General features: G+C 37.6%; 1 protein-coding gene across 8 annotated transcripts in view; it reads left to right on the forward strand.

The window, feature by feature from the left end:
* Positions 1-560: 560 nt before the first annotated feature.
* runx1t1 (RUNX1 partner transcriptional co-repressor 1) overlaps positions 561-25055 on the forward strand; it is a 112755-nt gene continuing 88260 nt past the window's right edge. For 2 of the 8 annotated variants that reach the window (XR_011352418.1, XM_069921924.1), the window contains exons 1-2: positions 767-1624; positions 22104-22187. Coding sequence is in view for 2 of the 8 variants with exons in the window: in XM_069921924.1 (XP_069778025.1) it covers positions 1597-1624; positions 22104-22187 (112 nt within the window). In the remaining 6 variants the exon portion in view is untranslated. Of the gene's footprint in view, positions 683-765; positions 1625-4879; positions 5099-22103; positions 22188-25055 lie in introns of those variants that run through there. The other 6 variants (XM_069921927.1, XM_069921926.1, XR_011352419.1 and 3 more) reach the window with 5 other exon arrangements.

Below are 25055 nucleotides of genomic sequence, written 5' to 3' on the forward strand. Positions count from 1 at the left end.
GAAGGTTAGGCCAAGGCACTGTCTTGAGGAATTTTTCAGAAAGGTCCAGGCTCTGAGATGCTTCTCGGACACTCCCATGATTTCTTGAGCAAGCAGTGTAAAATGAGTGGAACGACTTTAGATGTCATAGGACCCACGCTCGTTGGTTCTTTGAAGTTTATAGAATTTGATCTTAGGAAGAGGGTAACGTTGAGTTAGATTGCTCATCATGTCCCATTCGTCAAAAGTCTACCTCTACCTTTGCGCCCATTGAATATCACACCAAGGAGAAAATGGACAGCCGCGGAGGATGTTGCATTTGTAAGGACTCGGCATGTCACATTGTACATTCGGAGCTTTAAGCCCACACCAGTCTGCAGTTCAGCTCCTCATATTGTGGTGCAGATAGATCCGAGTTGGCAGCAACGGGTGTTATTCTCCTGTTGTTTTGGGGGAACGTGCTGCTGTCGTTTGGAGCAGGTGGCAGAGCCCAGCAGGTGGGGACTGAACGCCTGGGTCTGCGAGGGCAGTGGCTTCCCTTGACAGGCGGGGCGAGCGGTGCGTCCTGTCTGCAGACACAGCCGGCAGTAACGGCAAAAAGCTCTCTCTCTCTCTCTCTCTCTCTGTCAGCCCCGCTCCCCATCCAGCTCAACAATTCCACTGAATTCTCCTCGATGCAATCCGCCCGGCCCACATCGTCGAGGTACTGTGCAAATAACATGCATATTCTACCTGTAATGATATTTTAAATACGATTAGGTTCAGTTGAACCATCACGTGTTAAGATTGTATTTTGCATGCACAAAAAAATCAGAGCGGAAAATGTAGCCTCGGCGCAGCTGGGTTTCAGATCGTTCTGCGAGTCGAATGTTATTAAAAAAACCCCCTAACAGACTGGAAATAAGCCAGCAGAAGGGGGATTGTGATGCAGATCTGAGAGGAGCTGGATCCTGGAAGTCCCGCTTCAATAGCAGATCGCGATCAGACACAGGGAGGGGAAGCCAGGAGCTCTCGCTGGAGCAGATGGCAGAGAAGGAAAGTGCTTGATCCGAGCCCGAATGCAGCAGCGGTGGCGACGGCAGTTCTTCGCCCTGAGCTCCCGGCAGCCGGCCTTGGGAAAGCATCGCCAGGGATCAGGCAGGACTTCCCAAAAGGAAGGAGAGAGCCACTTGATTGTTAACGTATCCCTGACCTCCTTCACGACCCAGATGTCTGCTCGACCTCCTTCAACTCCCCCCTGGCTCCACCCCACCCACCCCGCACCTGGGGAGTGAGGCACCAGTTCCAGGCGGCTCTGCGGACGGGACTCCTCGTTTCAACTGCGAACCAGCCTGCGGGGGAGTCTCTCTTCGGATCTGACATCGCGACCAGCGATCCTTCTGGGCTGCGCGCATCCAAAGGAAGCCACACGTTGTTTTTAGGTGTAGAATCTCTGGGTGGAAAAGCCAACTCCCTGAAGTTGGCAGTTGTCCTCCTTGCTGGGGAGATCTGAAGCCTGCCCCTTCAGTTTTTTTTGTTTCTCTTGTGGACGGATCTGCTTGGTGACAGGAAGAAACTTGCACTCTTGTTTATGTTGTGGCCGAGGTCTGGGAGTCCTGTCATGTAATAAATAGGCGGATGGTTGGGATCTCTGGATCTGATCCACGTAAGTATGCTTCTTCCCATTTGTCCGAGCAGTACTTTTCTCTTGGACTATCCAGCCAGAAGTTCCCAGTGACGGGTTGACCTCCAGCGGCCTGACACTGGTCGACTAGGGAGAATTCTGGTGTGAAGGATGTCTTTAATTCTTTGTGAATTCACACTGTTATTTGAGGAAACCCGAGAAAACTGATGTTATTGGCCGTTATGTTGCACTGAAGCTCATTTTAGGGAAGGTCAGACTGAACGGGATTTGAGCTCATTCCACAATGGGGGTCTTGACCCAACCATCAACCTTCTGTCAAAACCAAATAGCTCAGCCATTTCCCCAAATGCAGGAGTTTCCCATAACGGGTAAATTAACTCGTTTGATCTTAGTGAGACTTGATGATTAGCTAGTATTTAACTTTTAAATTGTCGTTCGATTTTTGGGTGGGGGGATTATTTTCAGCACCTAATCTTGTTATCTTGGAAGCCTGACCTCTGGTTTTGTTTTGGGCTCGAGTGAGAAGAGAATGGGGCAAGAGGGGAAATGGCTCCACCTGGAGAATGATTTGCAGGGCAGTTAGTTCTGACCCACCCTTTCCTGTCAAATCCTGTTTTCCCCTTGAACAAGAGATGCATTCTAAATGTAGAGTATTCAATGCAAAGCCCAACTCATTCAGATTCTTAAGCATTAGTGGTGAGCAGCTCAAACTGAAAGAAAGTTAGCATCTGCAGTTTTGCATTTGAAAACGTTAGTTGTCACAATTGTCAGTTGCATCTTTTGATTCACTTTGATGATTTTCCCAATGCAGTTCATTAATGGAGATCTTTTGATTGCTAAATGGAAGGTTGATCTATTGTTTTGAGCTTTGGATTTCAATTATAAGATGGGTCTTTGTTCTGTGGGAACTTGTCATGTGCTGTGATCAAGATGCCTTATCAGTTCAATAAAAGGTGACTTGGAACATGCGTGTTTGGGGAGTCTAGTTCTCATGATCACTCACAGGAGATGGAAATGGATTAACATTTGATACAGTATTTATGGCTTGGTACTGTGAACACATGAAGTAGAATATTATTCTTAATGGAAATTAAATATGCCTGGCTGCAATTTACACTTTGAAAACTACACTGTTTAAATTTGAATGTAAACAATTGTGTTTTAATGTTTATTTTGGTCTCATTCAAGTTTTGACTTAATTATTTCAAATCCACTTCTACATTTTATATAAAAGAATGTTCTTAATATTCTATTTTAGAATAACCATATCATTGAATATATTTTATTCCCATTTTAGGGACATTGAATCAATAAAACTTCCCACCTGTTGCATCCAAAAACATTTCAGTAAAGTTTGTTTCTGATTCTGGAGATAAGTAGATAATTGTTAGTCACAGAAACAGGAAAATATGCTAAACTTATTTTTTTTTGCCTGGGTTCTCTATTTTTTAATGAGTGTGTTTTTGTTTTAAAGCTCCTTATTATTGCTGTGGTTTGAAAGGTATGAATAATTTCCTTCTCCAGAGGTGTATAACTAACATGATAAATGATCACTTAACTGTTCAATTTCAGAAAGTAAAAATAGGACAGAAATGTTATAAGGACCAGCTGTGCTCTTTCATCGATTTTCTTTGTCATCGTGTAAAAGATGTTACAATCATTGCTGAAGAATTTGGGGTTTGTTTTACTTTTATGAAATAAACAGCTTTATAAACTAAACTTCATGATAGTACAGCAGATATTGTTGAATGGATGATATTATTAAATGCTGTTCCTTCCTATTAATGGGAAACGAAGCATTTGTTTTATATTATATTTTTGGTCAATTGATATAAACCTGCTATATAACATTGAACATTTTTTGATGTACATAAATACTGCATGTGATGAGGCAGTGCAGAAGGCACTAATATAATTGGATCACGAATTTACCATAGGAAGAAGGAGGAACCGCATGCCCTAGTGAGAATTTGGTGCTTTAAAATATTCTTTAAAACAAAAGCAATCTAACATTTAATCCAGACTTATATTTGAGCAAATACTATTTGATATTTTTCACTGTTTAAAATCATATCTGGTCATTAATTTGTCAATTTGTGAAGCAAATCTTGAGGATCTGAATCTGTGTAAGTCCAAAAAGTAGTCCATAAACATGGGAATGTAAAGTTATTTAGTGTAAACTTTAAAAATGGTTCTAAATTTTAACACATTTATTTTTGTATTTCAATGAAATGGATCTATTGTTGGTATACTTACTAAGGGCACTGAATCAATATTGATTTTAATAACACTCTCTGTAACTTTGTTTTATATCCTACTCATGACACATTGGGTAGTTTTGAGTATGGGGCTATTTAATTAGAGAAACATCAGTTCATTTTGTTATGGGTAATTGTTTATGTTAAGTGTTGAGTGGGGTTATTTCCTTGGGTTTTGAACAGCACAAGATGCTGCCAAACTTCAGTAGCCATCTGTAAGTGTAGAGGGCTTGGACCTGTCAATCCACACGAATTATAGATTACGGTCAAAGAAATGAAATATAAGCAGTCGCTGTCAGTGATTGCTTTAGCTTTCTAGAAAATGAACATTTGTGACACAAATGCTTTTTAGGAAAAAACAACTGACTATGCAATAATTATATTATTTCTGTTAATGTTCATTCCATTTTGTAATTAATCTTCCTGGCTGTACCTAAAAACCTGATTATTAAAAATAGGCTCTCATCCCCAAATTAAAGGAAAAAAAATCTCCGGAGAAAAATTATTCTCACAAGGTCAAACTTTTAAATTAAATGTTATTTTAGTTTGTCATGTCCGTAGTCATATCAATGAGGCTTCCATGTTATTGGATTAGTTGAGGATTTGTGACAGAGCCTTTTTATCTACTATATTCATAGTGGTGCCAAGCTTTTCATCAGCTTTTTTTTTATTACAGTTCTGCTTTTCCACTTGCATCATGGCAATGTGCTCTCAAAATTTGAGCAGCTTTCCACCAGGTGACAGGTGTCCTGCCAGGCTGCAGTTGGCCAGGAGTCCATTTTCTATAATCCTCAATCCGTGTTTTCCCTTTGAGTTGCCAATTAACTTCTTACACACCCTCTGTTTATTTTCCTGGATCCATCTGGGCTGAGCTGATATTGTAATCACTCTAATGCACATTGCCTTCCCTTCACACACAATGTGCCATCATGACGAGCCTTTTATTTTAGATAAGCCGAGGAAGTGTGTTTAATGAATACAAACCCGTTGTGCTGGTGTGCACTCTGCCAGAAGGTAATCTCCATGAATAGGTGCTTTCAGTGTTTGGAGGAGATGCATAAGTCGATAAAGCTGGGAGTGAAGATGTAACCTGTTATCCGCTGCTCCTCTTGCTGGCAGTGAATTTACATTTAAAGATTAACAGGGAAGAAAAGCTGCCTTTTGACAAGGTTAGGTATCATTCCTGGTCTTGACAGTATCTGACATCACCTAAACCATTTCTGCAGGACTTCTAAAGGTGAGATTACCAGTGTCGTTATCTTTAATTGGGTTCAGCATTCCTTCTCGGACTGCTTTCTGTAGTGTAAAACTAAGTACTGGGAGATGATAATGGAGAACAAAGGATTATTTATTGATGTGGCTTTATAACCATTAGAATACTAAAGAATATGGTCAGGGTAATGACTTGATTTGCTATTTCATTATGTGTCAATTGTCTGAAAATAGTCTTGCCTCTCATAGAAAAACCAATAAAGCTCTTGAAATGGAGAGGCAGAGAGCTTTTGTCTTTTTTTGGTAGAATAGATTTGATAACACTTGCTCCCCGTGTTGTGAGGCTGAGAGACTGGTGTGGGCTTGTTTAAATATAGGTAATGTTACTCAAATAGAATGCAACACATGTAAAAAAAATGGTTATAAGAGGATGTGTTTCAATTCAGCAATAGAATAAAAAAATCTTAATTAAAGATTTGTTTTGTTTCTCATGATGTAGTATTTTTGTGTTAGGGAATAATTGTAAGTAGTCCATAGATTGAGACAATAGGAACCATTACTTACTATTGAACATATTGGTGTTTTGTGTCCGTGGCTAGCTCAGTGTGTGGTGAGATATTTTAGGATATCACTGGTTACTGTATACAAATATTGCTGTAACTGACCTTTATGTCCTTAGACAACCCAATTGATGTTTGCAGATTCCTCCTAGGGGGTTATTATTTAAACAAGGGTATTACATTACATAAGATGCAAATATATGGCCTTGTAGCAATTTAAAGCTTTAATCAATCCTTAAATTTTATCATTCAATAAAAAAAAGGAAAGTTTAAAGCCTCGTGTAATGTTAGTCTTTCCAAATCATCTGTCTTCTAATTGTGGGTATGTGGATGACTATTAAGAATATGCAAGACTATTATTTTCCTGAAATTGTTGAGCTTCTGTTTGATCAGCAGGTGCTGTTGAGATGAAAGCCATGTACATATTATTTCAAGGGTAAAAGGTGTCGATTGAAAATTAATGTGATAAAAGAAAGAGCAATCCGTTGTCTGTTTTCAATTTGTGCAAAGTTTGAAGAGGTATTCTGCTAAACTGCCACATCTGTTCCATCCCGGTTATTACAGTACAAGATCCTATAAATAAAATGTTTTTTTTAAATTGGTCTAAATAGCTTGAGTTTACAAAATGGACAGAAATATTTCCTACAGAATATTGATAGTAATTTGGCACTGCACTTTTTTTTAACAATTATGGGAGTGATTCTGAAGATGGTGGCAGCATTTTTTGTTTAAGGAAGACAGACTATAATACTACAATTTGTTAGAAATATTATATTTAACCATGAAAGTAAAGGCTGAAAGTAGGCACCTGGATTATCTTTGCTGTTTGTTTGGGTTTTAAAGTAACAGCTTTTGAAAAGGATTCCACGCTTTATTGGAAGCACACAAGCAGCATGTGCCTTAATGCATTCACCTAATGTATCTTTACAGATTTTTATTGAATTTCATGTCCTCGTGCAAACACCACTAAGACAAAAAGCAACTAACTCTCATTTCACCAAGCATTATAAGCACATTTTTCTTTTTTTCTTTTTTAAAAATAAAAAATACTAGAGTATTAATTTAAATAGCACACACATGTTGTAATGTCATTATTTCCAAGCTTTATTTAAAAAAAATAGACTAATTAAATATTTTAATATCTTCTAAGTTTCCAAATTTGTAGTTAGCAACATTAAACAATTACTTTTGATTAGGAAATGAGGGGAACATTTTGAGATTTTGTGATGAAAGTATGTGAAATAAAGTTAATAATGCAACTAACTAGCCGATACACTAAATGTAAAAGAATAGGAACACCATGTAAAACAACCCAGCACTAGAGCACTGACACATGAGTTACCTTTTTAGTTTGCTGTAGTTTAATGCAAAATGGCAATGCAGTTATTAAAATTTCAACCTAACAATGAAGTACCATTAGAATACTTGTATAAATATTCTGTAAAGAAGGAGGCAATGGGGGTGGGGGGGGGGGGGTGGTGTTGGTGAAGTCAGAGCAAAGCAATATAAAGAAAAAAATATAATATTTAGTGTTTAATTGTTTGTAGAGTTGCCTGAAGGCTTTTTAAAACTTGGTTTGCTACATTGCCTTCATGCTCAGACGCTCAGCAGATGAAATCAGAAAATCATGTTTGCAGCTGGGCAATTACAATGGTGCCCAAGATCTGTGACTATTGAGCATGAACGCAGATGCCTTCAAAGTTATATTTTCTTGCATGTGGAGGTTGTTGGCATGAAACAGATGCCTTCATTTTTTTTTTGAAAAGTCAGCCTGTGGATATAATTGGTTCTCTCTTCCCATCCTCCAGGGAGAGTCTCTCACAGATGAAATCAGATGAGAAAAAAATTTGCACAAAGCAAACGTATTCATGGTGTAAGCGCTCTGTGCTGCAGACAGTCAATGGCAAGATTTTCTCATATTTATAAAATAAAAAATAATAATGTCTACTTTTTTCAATTTTATTACTGTAATAAAAAAATCAATTTGGCGTTACTGCAGCTAATATGTACATGCATCTGACCTAAATTATACGAACAATAGTGTGGATGATTTTTAAAATCCATTTCTGGCAAAGCAAAGCTTTTCCAAAATGAGTACATTTTAGCATATGGTTGGAATCAATCAAAAAATATCTTGTGCGTGCAGCTGATTACATTACCATCTGCCATAAAAAAGTCCTCGTTGGCATCTTTTTTTTTAAACAAAATGCCAGTAGCATGGGAATTATTTTATAAAAAAAATGATAAATTCTTTCTTTATAGCAAGGAAAACTTGGGCTTGAATCTTGGATAAACATCTAGTTCTCATCTACTCAAATGGTAAGAAAATTGGCAATGCTGTTGTAGAAAGATAATGCTTTCACTTGCTCCATTTCTACATTTTCAGATTAATATTTAGTTAATTTTATGACTTTCATTTTTAAATTTAGGTGGTAAGTTCTAAAAGTTGATCATTTTGATTGAAATTTAGCATTTCCTGGCTTGTCTTTGATCATTTTTTTTTGGTGAAACTCTTGGCATTGTTGGTGATAAATTCCTTTGGTTGTGGCACCTGGATAATGTGTGCTGTATTTGGTTTGTGCAAGTGTTTTTACTTGAAGGAATTTGGTAAACCATTTGTTTTGCATGATTGAACCATCCTATTTGCTTCTTATGCTCGGACCACCATATGTGCTCAGTGGGTTAGACATTGGAGTGTTGGTAGCATCACTGCAACAATTTAATATATTTTCAGAATTTGTAACTGGTGGTATAAATTGGTCATTTATTGTCTCTTAAATATTTTCTGATGTTTCTATGAGATGTGATGTATCTTTCACATTATGCAGAAAACACATCACATCAAGTAGTCAGGCCCATTAAAATCCTGACACAGTTGGCTCAAAAAGAACCATTCAATACATTTCTCTTGTGATGACACTTTGAAATTATTTACTTCAATTCCTTTCATTTTGTTCAATTTCCATGATACTTTATATCCCCATTCACTTATGATGTAATCTCATCTAATTTATGTCATTTGCTGAACTTAACCTCTTTGTGGGAAGAAAGTCATCTCGCATCTTTCTTCCTGTGATGAATATCATTTTATGCCTTTTGCTAACAAGAAAACATTGCATTTAATAATAATGAGAAGAATTAGTTTATTGTCATACACGTTGTATAATGTACATACGTCTGAAGTTCTTACTTGTTGCGGCCACCATAATAGAAAACCTATAGCACCATAATAATTGAATTACATTAAAAGAGACAATAAATATGTAAGATAGATAACAAATATTCATAGTAATTGTGCAAAAGGTGACTTGCAGTAGTGCAGACATTCCGTGATTAGTCTACCAAGGAGAGATTCAATAGTCTGATAGCTATCTGACTATTATTAGACTAAATAAATTGTTCATGTCCTTGGGGCACTGGCTTTCAGACTTGTATGCCTTCAGTCTGAAGGTAGCAGTGAGAAGAGGTTTTGATCAGGGTCATGGGGTCCTTTATGATGTTGGCTGCCTTTTTTTTTCTTGAGGCAGAGCCTAACATAAATGTCTGCAATGGAAAGGAGGTCAGAGCCTGTATGTTTTCTACCTTCTGTAGCATCTGCATTCTTGGGGAGTGGTATTGCCAAACCAGGCTCTGATGCATCCAGTTAGAATACTTTCCACAGTGCACCTGTCAAAATTTGACAGAGTATTGATGGCATGCCATATCTCTTCAGAAAATAGATGTGCTAGTGTGTGCCTTGTTTATGGTTGCCCCAATGTGCTGGGTCCAGGAAAGGTCTTCTGAGAAATGGACACCCTGTAACTTGAAGGTCTGACTCTCCACCTCCTTCCCATCAATGCAGACATGTTCTTGGTCCCTCAACTCCTCCTTCCTAAAATCAGAATCAGAATTTATTGTCATGAATGAGTCACAAAATTCAGTGCTTTGTGGCAGCGTCATAGTGTAAACATTCATATAACTACTTTTACAACAATAAATTAAAAAGAACCAAAATAGTGCAAGAAAATTACATCAATGTCTTTGGTTTATTGATTATTCAGGAATCTGATGGCAGCGGGGAAGAAGCTGTCCTTGTGCCACTGAGTGCTCGTCTTTAGGCTCCTGTTCCTTTTTCCGATGGTAGCAGAGTGAAGAGGGCATGGCCTAGGTGGTGAGGGCCGATGAGGATAGAGGCTGCTTTATTAAGACTCTGCCTCTTGTAGATGTCCTCGACGGAGTGAAGTCTGGTGCCTGTGATGTCGCAGGCCAAGTTAACAACCCTTTAGAGATGATTTTTGTCCTGAGATTCGGCTCCTTCATACCAGACATTGATGCAGCCAGCCAGAATGCTCTCCACAGTAGACCTGTAGAAGTTTTTGAGAGTCTTCAGTGACATACCGAATCTCCTCAATCACCTCGCAAAGTATAGCCGCTGGCGAGCATTCTTCATGATTGTATCAACATGGAGGCTCCAGGACAGATCCTTGGAGTTGTTCACACCCAGGAATTTGAAGTTCCTGACCCTCTTCACTACTGAGCCCTCTATGAGGACTGGATCATGTTCCCTGACTTCCTACTGAAGTCCACAATCACCTCCTTGGTTTTTCTAGTGTTGAGCTCAAAATCTTTGGATGATATCACTCAACGAGCTGATGTCTCTCCCTCCTGTACACTTCCACATTGCCGTTTGTGTTTCTGCCGACAACTGTGGTGTCATCAGCAAATTTGTAGACGGTGGCCACACAGTCATGGGTGTATAATGAGTAGACCATTGGGCTAAGCACGCATCTTTGAGGTGATTCTGTGTTGATAATCAATGAGGAGGAGATGTTGTTTCCAATTAGTTCTGACTGTGGTCTTCCGATGATGAAATCATGGATCCAGGTGCAGAAGCCCAAAGTTTGTAGTTTCTTGACCAGCTCTGAGGGAATAATGATGTTGATCAGCAATAAGATGCTTGGTCTTGTTGTCAATGAGAGCAAGATTGTTCTAGTACCACCCAAACATGTTCATGATCTCTGTTCTGTATTCTGACTCATCTCCAGTTTATGTTGTCGGCAATTTTGTTGAGTTGGAGCTGAACTTGGCTGTGAAGTCATGGGAATAGAGTAAGGAACTACACATGAAGCCTTGCAGTTCCCCCATGTTGATGATCAGGGAGGAGGAGGTGATGTTTCTGATGGACACAGATTGGAGATAAATGACATCATTCTAAGAAATACCCCAAAGTCCTTTGAACAAGGACAAAGCATCACTGCATATGGCAAACTCCTATTAATATGAAGTGATTAAAAAATATTATAATAGCCTAAAAATTGGAGATATTAGTGCTTAACAGGGTAACTGGTGATTACCTCTGGGTGAAATTGGACCATTATCCTGAAATGTGCAAAGACTTTGTACAACTCACCTTAGTACGCTGTTACTTTTCTGGCATCAGGTTCACAGGTGATGATGTCACATGCTGAACTCTACATTTTTCTCTTGTCAGCATAAATTGGAACTCTTGGGTGCAACGAACAAACATCTTTAGAAACTTGCAGCAAACTAGGAGCACATTTTACTAAGATATCCATTGAGGTATCATTTTAAGGATCTCCATTTGGACATTCTGACATTACATGCACAAAGCATTTGCCTGCCTCAAAACTCATTACTGGTTCTTTCATAATGGATTAAAGTTTTTTTTTATTATGCACATCAGAACTACAACTGATATCTTTAGATTTCCATGCATTGCAATGGCCTGGGATTTGATTGGAGTCGACCATCAGGAAAGGAAAGAGAATTGGCAACACACGCAGAGGATAGCTCAGCTGCCTTTCCACTACATTTGGTGGCTGCTATTGAAAGAGTTACTCTGAGATCTGCACAGCAAAGACACAGCAGTTGGGAGCTTCTCGTGTTTCTGCATTTTAGGGCTATGCAGGCCTTAACCTGATTTAATTTGCAAGAAGCCATTGAGGTGCTTTTAAAAAAAAAAGTTTTAGTCTTTTTATTTTTTTTTGCCAAAGAACTGTTTGCAATAGCACACCACATGGTTAGCATACCAAAAAAGGGTGAAACCTCGTTTCTATCACAGCTATTTTTGACTGAAGGAAAAGTGTTGGCTAGGAGCGCAGGATAATTCCACTTCCTCCACCAAATAGTAGTTGTGATCTTTTATGTCGAACCGAGAAGGCACTTGGGAATTTTTCTTGTGATCTCATGAAAAAAACTGTCTTGGAGAGCAGCACTTCCATAATGTTGGAGCATTGATTTAGTTTATTTATAATGAGGTTTGAATGCACAAACTTCTGATTCACAAGGAAGTTTCCATGAATTGAGACAAGTTGACATTTAATAATCTTTTAGCTATTAGAGACAACCTTTTGATATTTACCCTCATATTTTGATATCCAATGGAAAAAATCTTCCATTGTTGACTGTCTCAAAGTGGTTCATAATTCTGTGTTGCTTTATATTCACTGGAGTTATCTGATTTTACATGGAAATTATGTAACAAAAAATGAAGCAAAGTATTGACAGCTAGTTTAATATAAAGTATATTAAATATAATCCCCTCTGCTCTATTTTAATTTTATTCATGTATTCATTTTGTTGTTCTTTGAAGTACATCTTGTAGGTATTTCTTTACAAGTGTGCAGCCTTCCTTCTTGTCATCAGTGCAAAAGCTGAATGTCCTTTTGGTTTTTGGATTTTCTTAATCATCATTATTGAATTGTTTAATTATATTTATTGTAGTTTTATCAGCTTAATTATATACTTGGACATGATTTTTGGAGTTTAGGACATTTTGTAACTTAATTGTAAGTTGCGTGTGTTTTGGCAAGAATGGTTATTATCTGTTGGTGCTTTTGCAAAAAGATAAATGTGTCGTAGCAAAGGTCTGTAATGTCAGAGGTGTATTTTTTGCATGAGGAATTAAACATGTATGTGTTCTGCTCTGCCAGATTATGGGAAAAGATACCAGGGGATGATTTGGAAGAAGAGAGGTGATATCCCTGATGTTTCAGCTAATATTCATCCTTTAAACAACACCATTATAACAGATTATCTGCTGTTCACAAATTAGTGTCTATGGGATTTTGCTGTGCAGGAATTGATGCTGTGCTACAAGAGTAAGTCTAGTTCACAGGTAATTCATTGGCTGTAAGAATATTTCTCTGAAGTAGTGAAAGGCATTTTCTACGTGCAAATTTATTTAAAATTATTCTTAGATAACATTACTGGTTGTTTTTAAATTGAACTGCAGAGATTTAATCCAGTTTTGGTTACAATGTAGCAGTCAAACAATATTATGAAAAATTGAGTAAGTTTGGAAGTTTCAGTTATCTGGTCACCTTTCCAAAATGTTTCTAGTGTCTCTGCAGCTGGATGTCTTCCTCTCCTGGATATTGTTGTGAGATGGCTTGTACTTTAAATATACAAAGGAGGACATCATACACATATGGGTATGTGTATGGGGATTGAAGTTTCAGCAGAGCTGAAAATGAATCCTGTAAGTTGCTAACTCAAAGTGCCCATGGTTGTAAACTCCTCATTCATATGTGTTGCATCATTTATGTTTTTTTACATAGAACGTGCATGATTTTTCCATTCTGAGGTGTCCCCCTACTTTCGGGAGACACAGAGAACAACCAAAACTCCAATATGCGTATCACACTGTGAGTTTAGACAGAATATCTGAAGTGTGGTATTTATGTCCTATTCATTAGCCCACTGTTCCCGGATCACCTGCAGTTCTGTTTAGACTGCAAGACGGTCTGTGAAAATGTCGAGGGGTTGTGGAGGTAAAATTTCAGAACGGGAATTCCCGTTATGATCTTTTTACACAGACTGTGTTACAAAAAATTGTGAATGATTTCCCAGAATGCAGTGGCTATGTAAAAAAAAAATCATGAATGACAAATTCTTCAGATACTTGCTCATTGTATATGATCTTAATAAAAATCAGTCTGATAAAGTTTCTGTATAACACCTAAAGTTGCTTATTTCTTTTGGTATGAATTATTATAATTGGTAAAAAAAAATGCTGTTTTTCCTTACCAGTAGAAGAGAAAGTTAAATGAGATTTTCCCTTTTTGTCAAATCAGGAAGGATCCTAATTATGGGAGGGAGGGGCAGTTTACTATCTCATTCTCATTAGTCTTTTGTCAGGCTAAAGATTGATAACCAAGCTAGAGGCCAAAGTCATCTAGCTTGAAAAAGACAAAGGAAATTAGGCGAGAACTGACAGAAACAAGTCTGGCCTAACCAGCAAAACAATTGGAATTTATCAAGTAGAATAGGAAGGCCAGTGAAATAGAGAAAGGAACTTTCATTTGATTAGAAGCCAAAAGGTGACATGGTATCTTCAAGCTGGTATTTCTGACTTGGGGCATTGTCTCCCAGGAGCTCTTATCTCAAATTCCTGGATATGAACTTCTTGCTTCCTAAAAATTAACAAAACAATGAGCAGCAAAATAAAAGCAGATGCTGCTGTGAATAATACCAGGCTTCTTCTGCAGTTTCTTTTTAATATACAGTGCCCATTCTGCAACCATAAATTAGCCTTAATAGCATTCTCAAAAATAAGTTTACTTCCAATCAAATAAACTGTGTTTTCATAGAAAAATAAAGTTGATTCTTATCAAATGATTGACACAAATTTAGGATTATTCAAATAATTAAAGGAATGTTGAAAGGATATTTTTCTTTGAGTGTATAAATTAAAATACTTAATTGCTGATGAGACAGGGACTTGCAACAGTATTTATAAGCATGTTAGATACATAATTGAAAAGTAAGAATGTTCAAGGACACAGACCACAGATACATAAATGGGAAGTTGGTATTAGCATCAACAGTCCTCAGGAACCTACACTTTAGGTCTTATTGATTTTTGTCAATAAACTATATTTTTGAAGTATTTTGAAGCATCTTGTGGAAAATGTGTGCACATGTGTGCCTGCAACTTATGTGCACACAATTTGCTCTCAACAGCTCCGTAACCTTGCCCAGACCTACTGTCAAACAGCTTTTTGGAGATTAAAAACTCAGTGAACCAAGATTTAAAGAACAATAAAGCCATGTCTGCATGTTAAATATTTAGACACAAAATTTAGGCTCTTTAATTGTCTAGTAGAGCAATTCATGTGAATATCATTAAAGAAATGTAGGGTGCTTTGTCAAAAATAATGGAAGAGGTCCAGTTGGATGGTTCATCTCCCTGGAGTTCTTTACAGTTCTCTGGTCTATCTGAATGTTTCAAAGGAACTGCCTGACAGTTTTTTGCTGGTGAAAATTCTGTGGAATTAAGAAGGATACAACCATTAAAATCATTTGCGGAGATAGATTCACTTCGGAATCATCTCACAGTGCCTTGTTCCGGGATTTGGGTTTCTGCCTCATATTCTCAGTTTAGAGACACACAGGAGACTGCAGATGCTGGAATCCAAAGACAACCACAATCTGCTGAAGGAATTCAGCAGGTCACACGGCAACTGTGGGAGAAAAGGAATGGTCGATGTTTCAAGTCAAAGCACTTCATCAGGACTGAGAAAAGATAGTAAGCTAGTGTAAACAGGATAGGCTGGGAGGGTTGGAAGTAGGGCCCCCACACTGCACTATCCTTTGCCTGGGATCTGCCAGTCCTCTGCCTGTCCAAAATGTTTCACCTCTGCTTGGTTCTCCTATCCTGTGTTGTGCCCTTCCCTCAACTCTCTCAGCTCTGCTTTAATCCTGACGAAGAGTTTCAGTTTAACGTTGACTATTCTTCTCCCTCCAAAGCTGCCTGAGCCACTGAATTTCTCCAGCAGATTGTGTTTGGTTCCTAATTTTAAGCTCCCCTGAGTTAACAATCCATACTCTTTCTGCCCTCTTTCGGTTTGCTAGAATCAGGGATCTTGATCTTTGCACCCTCCAGCAAAACAGATGTAAATAATTTTTACGTGTTAATTCCTGATGCTTTCTATTTTGCATCTTAATAGAGGGACAGATCTATTAAAGCATTGTTTACAAACTAACTTGCATTATTTCAAGACTTATCTTACCTGTCTGTGACTTTGCCTGTAATTTTCCACAGGGAAATATTTTGAATAGATTTGGTCACTCTGTCACACTGATCTGCCATAACTATTTTGATCAGTGATGGAGCAGAGGCAGTAGGAAAGATTGATACAGTACATTACATTGCATTGCATTGGAGTTACATATTTGTACTTTTTATTTTATTGACTGCAGCCTTTGGTAAATCTGCTCAAGCCATTGTACAGTCCAAAGGAATGCAGAATTTATAATTCTTTCAAATTTTTAACCCTCTGTTGGGTCCTATCTGTTTACACCATCCACACAAATTGATTCATTGACTACACTGAGAATAGTTATATTTAAAGAAAGGTTTTGAAGTTTGGAAATCTATTTGGTCATGAATAGACGTTAGTTCTTTCAGAAGATTAGAATGCATCTATCAGGCATTTTTGGAATTAATCCAATCTCATGGAGAAGAGAAAATTTGCATTTGCTAATGTTAAAGTTAAATGCTACCATTGCCATGATTAATCTTGTTATTGCTTGCTCTGAACTTTTTCGTGGATCCAAAATGGTTTTGGAGAGTTGCCACATTTTATGAGCTGCCTATACAGTATGTCACACAAAACCAAAGCGTTCACTGCATCTCTGAACAAGTGACAATAAACAATTTATGTCTGATTCTTTAACTGTGATATTAGTTAAAGCACACTACTGAAGAATGGTGAACTTTATTAATATTCAGAATAGCATGGTTAAATGTAACTTAAGTCTTCTAATCTAATTACTTTATTTGTCAGACTAGTTTCTGAAAAGTACGATTCCTTGTCCTTTAATATCCTCAGCAAATCTACCCTTCTGCTCTTTATTTCTCTCATCCAGAAATAAAACATCTGAATACTTTAAGCTGTAAACTATTTATTAAACATACATGATAATGTCTCTGTCCTTCTCATGAGGTGTATCTTTTAAGACCTTTTCCTGGTTCAATTTCACATTATTAACAGCAACCAACCTTATAAAATGTATCATTTTTTTGACACAATATATTTGTTTTCCTGTGGTTTATGATATTACATTGGTTTTTTTATATACAGTAAAATCTCTGGTATCCAGTACCTCCAGGGATTGGTAGATGCCAGATAAGTGAATTTCCCGGTTGCTTCAGATTGCATGTTGCATGATTGGAGAACTAGCAGTGAGGCATGCCAGTTTTAAACTTCTGTATTTTTTACCCAGTTATTTTTTGCAATTTTTTTTACTGGTTGCTTGAATTCAGATATCAGGGATTGTTCTGTATAAGATCCTTGGTTGTATTGTTGAAGTTATTGAGTGCATTCTGAAAATATTTTTATCATCATGTTTGTGAACTTTAATTAATGACTCAGAATTATAGAGTCAGAGTTAAACAGTACAGAAACAGGCCCTTTGGCCCAACTTATCCATGCCAGCCAAGTTGCGTACCTGAGCTCATCTCATTTGTCTGTGTCTGTCCTATGAACCTTTCCTATCCATGAGAATTTCTATATGTCATTTAAATGCTGTAATTGTTTTTGCTTCTCTCACTTCCTCTGAGAGCTTGTCAATCTATGGCCTCTAGTTTTAGACTCCTGTACCCTGAGAAAAAGTCTGTGACCATTCACCTTTTCTGTGCCCCTCATGATTTTATGTAATGTCACCCTTCAGTTTCTTGCATTCCAGTGAAGAATGCACCAACCGAACCCGTCTCTTGTAATTTAAGCCTTCCAAACCTACTCACATCCTTGTGAATCTTTCCTGCACCCTTTCCAGCTTAATGATATCCTTCCTGTAGCTGGGTGACCAGAACTGCATGCAATACTCTCAGAAGTGGTCACATCAACATCTTGTACAGTTGTCACATGACATCCCAACTCTTATACTCAGTACCCTGACTAATCAAGGTAACCATCCCAAACACTTTGTTCACTTGTTTACCTGTGTCACCACTTTCAGGGATCTGTGCACTCTGTGTTACAGCACTCTCTAGGGCCCTGCCATTTACAATGTATGCCCTGCCTGGTTTAAATTTCCCCTGTCCAAGATGGATTCCATCTGACATTGCTAGGCCGAATTTTTTTCTCCCCCCCCCCCCCCACCCCCACCGTTGATCTAGATTTTATTGTAATCTTAGATAGCCTTCTTCGCTGTCCACTATATCACTGATTTTGGTGTCACTCACAATCAAAAGAAAAAAATTTAGTCAACCTGCCAACTACATTCCCATCCAAATCATTAATATAAATGAAAATAGTTGACCCAGCTCCCTGTGGCACACCAGTGGTCTTGGGCCTCCAATCTGAATAACACCCTCCATTAGCATCCTCTAACATCTACCATCAAACCAATTTTGTATCCAATTTTGGATACCATATACAGTATCAAACCTTTTGGACCAGCCTCCCATGCGGGATCTTTTCAAAGGCCATGGTAAAGTCCTTTGACAAGCTTTCTAAGATTTAAGCTTTCTTTGTAAAAGCTGCTAAAGCTTTATAAACCCTATCACATGTATCTGATTTATGAATATTTTGAAGGAAAAAACAATATTTTTGACAGCAGAATACATGACTTACCAGATGGGTTTAAGAAGCTGGTCTTTATATCATGTTTACTTTTAGAATAAACAGATGTTGTACAATACCTTAACCTTGAAGAATATGGTAACCCTTTAAATTAAAATTTTTTTTTTGTGTATTTTGTGTATATTCAAAGCTAAACTGTATGGGTGGTTCAGTAAAAAAAATACTGTTTTCTGTTGATGCTCTGGCAAGTTGGAGCGGAAGCAGAACACAGTTGTGTGGAGCCGTAGAATGGGTCATACACGGCATTCCTGCTTCCGTGTTTAACAACCTGAGGAGCAAAACATCCAGTGGCAACTGTGTGAAAATTCTGTATCTTGAGCCACAGTTTGTTGCTCTGACATCCTGCAAGCCAGTCCTGTCTGTTCACAAACGTCAAGGCTGGTTCCTGACAGCATGCTATCTCTGCTGAGCCTAGGTTCCTTTCATTCAGATTCATTGTGTTAAAGAGGGTTTGGTCAGGAATCCGGGTTCCTGCCAGCACTGCTCTCTCCCGGCCCCTTAAGCACTGACAGATGCCTGTTGTCGTGGACAAAGAAATTGGCTCTTTGCTCCTTCTGTTCCTACTTGAATCCGAGGTTATAATTTACACCATCCTCAGCACTTATGTCAACATTTAAAAGGAAAACCATGTAAAATCTGAGTTAATTGTTGGTTAATCAAAGTAGATATTGCAGAAACTCAACCGAAAGCAAGATGCAAGATAAACATTAGTCTGAAACAATGAAGAAAAGCATTGTTGTAAATATGCCGTTTGTCATTTAAAAAAAACGAAATTGCTAAATATGTACGTATTCACGTTGATTTGATCAGTATAAACATTTTCAACGTGCATTGACATTGAACTAAGTAGAATCTATGGTTACCTGCTTTTGAAAAAAACAGAAATGTTTTGGAGATAATGAGCCTCCTGGTAGTTTTGTGACCAATTCTCTCGCACTCTGAACAGCTGATATCAACCTTCCCTTCATTCACTCTGCTGTATGACCAGCTCCACCTAGTGGGTTATCTTGCTGGTATTGGGTTTGGCCGTCTGTTTGCAATGTTTCTCTTGTTTCTTTTTTTTAAATATTGTTCAAAACATCACAGAAATCATTTTCTTTTATTTAATAATAGGCACTTGATATGTGATTTACAATCTTTGTATCTCTGTGAACATTTAACTGGTGTTTAATCAATGAACATTTTTATACCTGCAGTGAAGTGGTCCTTGCAAAATCTTTAGTCCTTCGAGTAAATATACATTTAGAGAGAAAGGACATTGTAAAATTTGTATTTTTATAAGTTGCAGAAAACTTTCATACCATAGAGATGCATAAACAGCAATCTCGGACAATTGTAAACAACTATAAAATGTGAACTTAATTCACAACAAACAAATTAACGAGAACGAGGAAAAGCCTTGACATTTTGCCTGGAGAATGGTGGTGGGGGGGTGGATAACTTTCAGAGAGAGGTCCAGATGGTAACCAATATACTAAGTCTTATTTTTTTTGTGTCCAGTGCAGAGGAAAGAAAGTTAATTGAAGCATAAGCTTTCACCCTTGCATTTCAACAGGGCCAACTTGTCATCAGTCAGATAATAAAGGGCTGAGGGGAGGGAGGGTGGGGAGAAGAAGTGAAATGATAGAGGTCGTAGAGAAACACTTCAGCTGTGGTACTGTATAAGCACAGGAAAGTGAACTCTCTTGGCCTGTTTATGAAGAAGTGCAAGCGTTGTCCCTCCCTGACAGATTTCACATGGGTGGGTCAGCCCTGCCAGCAGGAGGCTTTAAGAAAACACTAATAGCTTCCAGCTGTGTGGAAAATCAGACCCTTTCGAGTCAAAAATGGGAGATTTGAATTTCAAAGCACGCTAATGCCTCCATTTCTGTTCACTACCATTTGGCCATAAAAGATTATTTTCTAATATGTCAGCCCAATTGATGGCCAGTGGTCCGAGAATGAAAGGGAAACAAGCAAGCGGGGAAATTTGTACATTGGTGAGTCCGCCCTCCAAGCTGGTGTGGCATTTTGTAGAAAGACCTACCATAAGATGAGGGGATCTTAATAACCATTCATCAATTGATCATTTGGCTGATCATTGAGTGCTATGTTATTCAGTTTATCAAGTCTTGCACAAAAGTCAGAAACAACTTCATTGAACTTTGTTAAAGCAAAACTTTCAGAGTAAAATGCTTTATTTGAATTCATTTTGCCTTTTTATTATTATTCTCTTTTCTCTTTTGTTAATGCAGCCTAACTTAAATGAGTCCTTTTATTTGGTGGTTTGAATATATGAAACTATTAATTCCTCTATGAAAGCCTAACAAGAAGTGGGAGCAGATGGGGTAAAAAAAAAGCTATTTGGTTGGGAGTATTGCTTTCAATGAGGTTTCAGTTCTTTTGAATTAACTCACTTAATACCTACTGTGTTCAGTGCGTTGTATGTATGTTGGCAATTTATAATTAACAAACAGATAGGGAAATTGGTGGAAAGATCTTGATGCTGATAATATGTTGATGCTGAACTTAATGTACATTTAGTTTCTTAATGCTGAGAGAGAAATTCTATTAAAATAATAGTTGTTAAAACCTTTATCTTTTTCTTTCAATTTCTATGTTTGCTTAATGTGTTTCTGTCCAATTACCTTCTTTTTGTGATAATTGCCGCTTGACATTTTAAATTAAAAACTGTTTAAGTCATTTTAGTAATTTGATTTTTCTGCTGGTGTTTGATGTTTTTGTTATTGCTTAATTGTCACATGGATGGAATGCAGGGTAAAAATTTCTCAATCAGTGGCAATACTTTTGGCTTTCCTTATTTGAAATAAATGCTGAAAAATAAATGCAAAGTACGAAAAATATACTAAACTTTCAGATTGCAACTGAATCCATGTATGCTGCAGACTTTCTTGTGATCATTGGTATTTCCTTGACATAAAGTACACAAACCCGATCACTTGGTTTGACATTGTTATTATTTAAGACTGATTTTTTTTTGGGGGGGGGGGTTCTGATAAATTTATGCACAGATTTCTGACAGCAGATGATGATTTTCTTACTATAATATCAAGAGTAGTTAAAGTGCACTGAATCGCACTGATTGCAAATTACAGCCGCTTGGATTAAACTAAAGTGGGGGAAGCTGCCACATGTGTGGCACCTTCCTGTAATTAAATAACCTACAGATAAAGGCCTGATGCAGCTGACGGTTCCAGAAAACACCAGAGGAGTGAGTATCCAATGCATAAGCATTCTTGTCTTGTCATTCCTTTCACTGATAAACCACTAGGTGAGAATCCCTAAGGAATTGGTTCATGTTAATGTGGGATCAATTTGAAGCCACAATTACTGTGTTCAGGACATGGACCTGGCATTTAGAAGAGAGGCATTTCAAGAAGAAAGACAAAAAAAAATTAAAAATGCTTATTGTGTAATCCTCCGATAGCTGGTGTTTGTTAGAGTAGAGCTAACAATTATTGCTCTTCATAACCCTTTGAGGTGCTCCTGACTATACTGGGTTTCCCCCCCTTAAAGAGCTGCATTGCATTAGGAAACAGCTTATTGGCTGCAGCTCTGTTGTAAGTGTTTGTTAACTGACATCGGTTGTCAGAGAGCCATAGATTGATCCATATGTGAACAGAGCATATTCATCGCTCTCAAAAAAAGGTCAGTTTTTCCTGTGTTCCCACATGGATTTCATCAGCGGTTTAAGGCGGCTACAGGGAAAATATGCATTTGCATTGTCAGAGGCTGAATGCTGGTGGAATCTACATTCAGACACATGTGAATCATATGCTGTAAAAGAAGGCAGAAGGAATCCTACAAGCATCGTAGTGGAAGGATTATAAGGAGTGAGGACAAACAAATCAAAGATTTATATTTCCAATTTTTTTTTTAGAGAGCAAAACTGCTTATCTGAGGTCTTCAGAAGAAAATACCCCTGTGGCGGACGTCTTCCCTGCCCTTCCCTGTGCTGGACCTGGTAAGAAAGATACAGTAAAAGAAATCGGATGAGAGTCTCGGGCAGAGATAATTTGTGCATACATCCATGTCATTGTTCTGCCTGAAGAGAGTAGGCTTGGTGCAAGGCCACATGTGCTCCTGCCATCATTCACATTTCTGCTCCAACTACAATTCGGAGTGTCAGCTCTCCATCTGTCTGTGCCTGGCAAAAGCACGCACCCAGTCTCCTGCCTCTAGGTAGGGTGCTGCAGCCACCCTTACGGCTGTCAGTTTTCTCTGATCATTCCAGAGCAGGGGGAGAGTAGGTCTGGTCTTCTGATTTCAGTCCTGTGTTTTATTTATTTATTTTAAGAAGGGAGCAAAGGTGCATAGCTCATTCACCAATGCCAGGTGAGTGGTGTGGAAGTGACCTATTCACTAACCAAGAATAATGCTAACAGAATATTTGCTTTAGAAAATTATCAACCCAGAAGGGAAACTAGAACCATTTATGGTCTCGATGTTTAGAGTGTCACATTTTATTAGCTATATGTTGTGTGTGAATTGTTAAGCCATGTGGCTGATGGTGTTATATTGTCTTAAGATAAAATATGTATCCCGCGAAACTGAAAGTGCACAGCTGTTTGTTTACAGCTTATTTGGTTAGAAGTCCAGAAGTGGCTGCTGTTTAAAGGAAAGTACACTTCACAGATGGTGTTTTGAAACTATCTGCTTGTCTGTTCTGTTATGTGTAGCTATTGCCAGTTGTTGAAGAATATTTTTCTTGAGGGGATGCAGAACATTTCTGACCATCGTATTGAACTATTAAATCTCATGCCATTGCACAGAATGCTGCTCGTTTCCAACACATTTATGTTAATAGATTTCAGGCTACGGTGTATACCCCTGAGTAGATGCTGTGCACTGTATTGTTTTCACAGTGATATGTGAAAGCTGGTCTGCTGTGTTGTACTGTCAGTCCTTGTAATGCACATAATCTGCAAATAACAGATGTGTGCAACCACAGCATGTGTGGGATTTAATCTTCTCGAGCATATCTGATACTTGACTTTTTTATATCCATTTGTACGATAATATGTTGAGATGGTCTTCACAAACTTCCCCCACGTCATTACGTTCCAATCTCAATGAGAATAATCTACATGTGACAGCAGCTATTGTTAGAACAAAACCGTATAATTCATTCCATAAACTTTAACTGTACAATTTCTAATTTGAAAATATCTTTTCATATCTTTGGAGTATTTTCTAAAGTTGAGGTGGTTAAGAATATGTTATAACTTTAACTGTTTCCAGCTCTAATATGAACAGATATGATGAGAGCTATTGTTCTTGATTATTTGGGATGATAGAGTTCATTTTTATGCTTTATTTAAAGTGATATTTAGAATAATAAACATGTATACTGGATGCCATGATTCGATATCAGCATTTTTAACAATATTCTGATAAGGTCTGTTTTCAAAATCTCACTCTTAAATCAAAATCTGGTCAGCATTATCAGTGCTGCAGAACATTTTAAAAAAAAATTGAGATTTGGCTAATAAAAATACAGTTACAGCAAATAGGGCAAAGTGGATAGCCTAATAATTTAAATAAAATAAAAAGTATCTTGCATAGTGCCTTTTTATTTCTTTAATAGTTTCCATTTAGTTATGTCATTCTATCATGCTTGTGTTTCTTCCAACACTAAAGGAAAAATTGGGTAAGATTTTCATTAGTGTTTAAAAAAAACTATGCATCTTTAGTCTTTAAATTATTCTTGTGTAAATTGCCAACATGTATCTAAATACATAATGAATAAAAATGTACTTTTAGATGTGGTTTGTCCATGAATATCCATGTAGTAAACCATGGCTGGTCAGGCTGTTGTTTATAGGGGAGTGTTATGAAGGAGGCTACTATAGTGTACAGTTTCACAAAGCAAATCTTGTGAACTCTGTACAGTACTTCGAAAGAACAGATGCAGGCTTATAAATACTGCACCCTTAATGCATCTGGCATTGCTCAGGGTCATTTCCGTGAAAGACCATCAGTGATCATGGTCATTGTAGTACAAAATGATACTGTTCTATTAGAAATGGCCTGGCATTAGGTCAGACCACCCTCTTAACTTCTGCTGTCCAGATGTGGCCACAGCTCTTTTTCTTTATATTTCAAAAATCAGTTCTGTTTTCGAAATCTGGTTCTACTTAGGACATCTCCATCCTGGGGCGCATTTCATAAATTGTCCACATATTTTTCTTAGCAGAGAACTTAACTGGCTGTAATTTTTAACACATGGCTATGTCATGTGATATTTTCAAAACACTTGCAGACAGCATTGAGCTAGTCCCAGTAGAAATAAACAGCCATTCTGCCGCCAGTCCATTTTTTTAAATGAGTATGAGACTTACCTGCATTTTATTTGCAGAAGAAACATTATTTTAACGCAGATTTCTATGATACAGTTAGAAATTCTTCAAGTGAACACGATGTTATACTTTCAATAAATACTTTTTGTAGAATGCAAATATACATTTAAAGTTATGGAGAATTCCAAGTACTTGCTATGTTTTAACCAATGTGAATAAGCAGTAGAAATATTGTCAACAAGGTGCCAATCTTTTTTCTTGGAGGGCTGTCCAAGTTTTTGATGAAGAACAGATTTTTTGATTATTTCTATGTGAATGCTTCCACAAAAAAAAATTAGTTGAGGTTTAATTTGAGAGTTTACTGGTTGAATCAAGTTCTCCCTTGTGAGTTGAAGGTAGGCTTTTCAAGGTTTCTAAAACAAAGTGCTTGAATAATACCAGTCACCCGAAACACAAAATAAAGCATTAACTTTTTTGTTTATAGAGAGCTGACTAATCCAATGAACCAAATGATTTTCAGATTGTGGTCACAG

Source organism: Narcine bancroftii, chromosome 2 (assembly GCF_036971445.1).
Source record: "Narcine bancroftii isolate sNarBan1 chromosome 2, sNarBan1.hap1, whole genome shotgun sequence".
NCBI lineage: Eukaryota > Metazoa > Chordata > Chondrichthyes > Torpediniformes > Narcinidae > Narcine > Narcine bancroftii.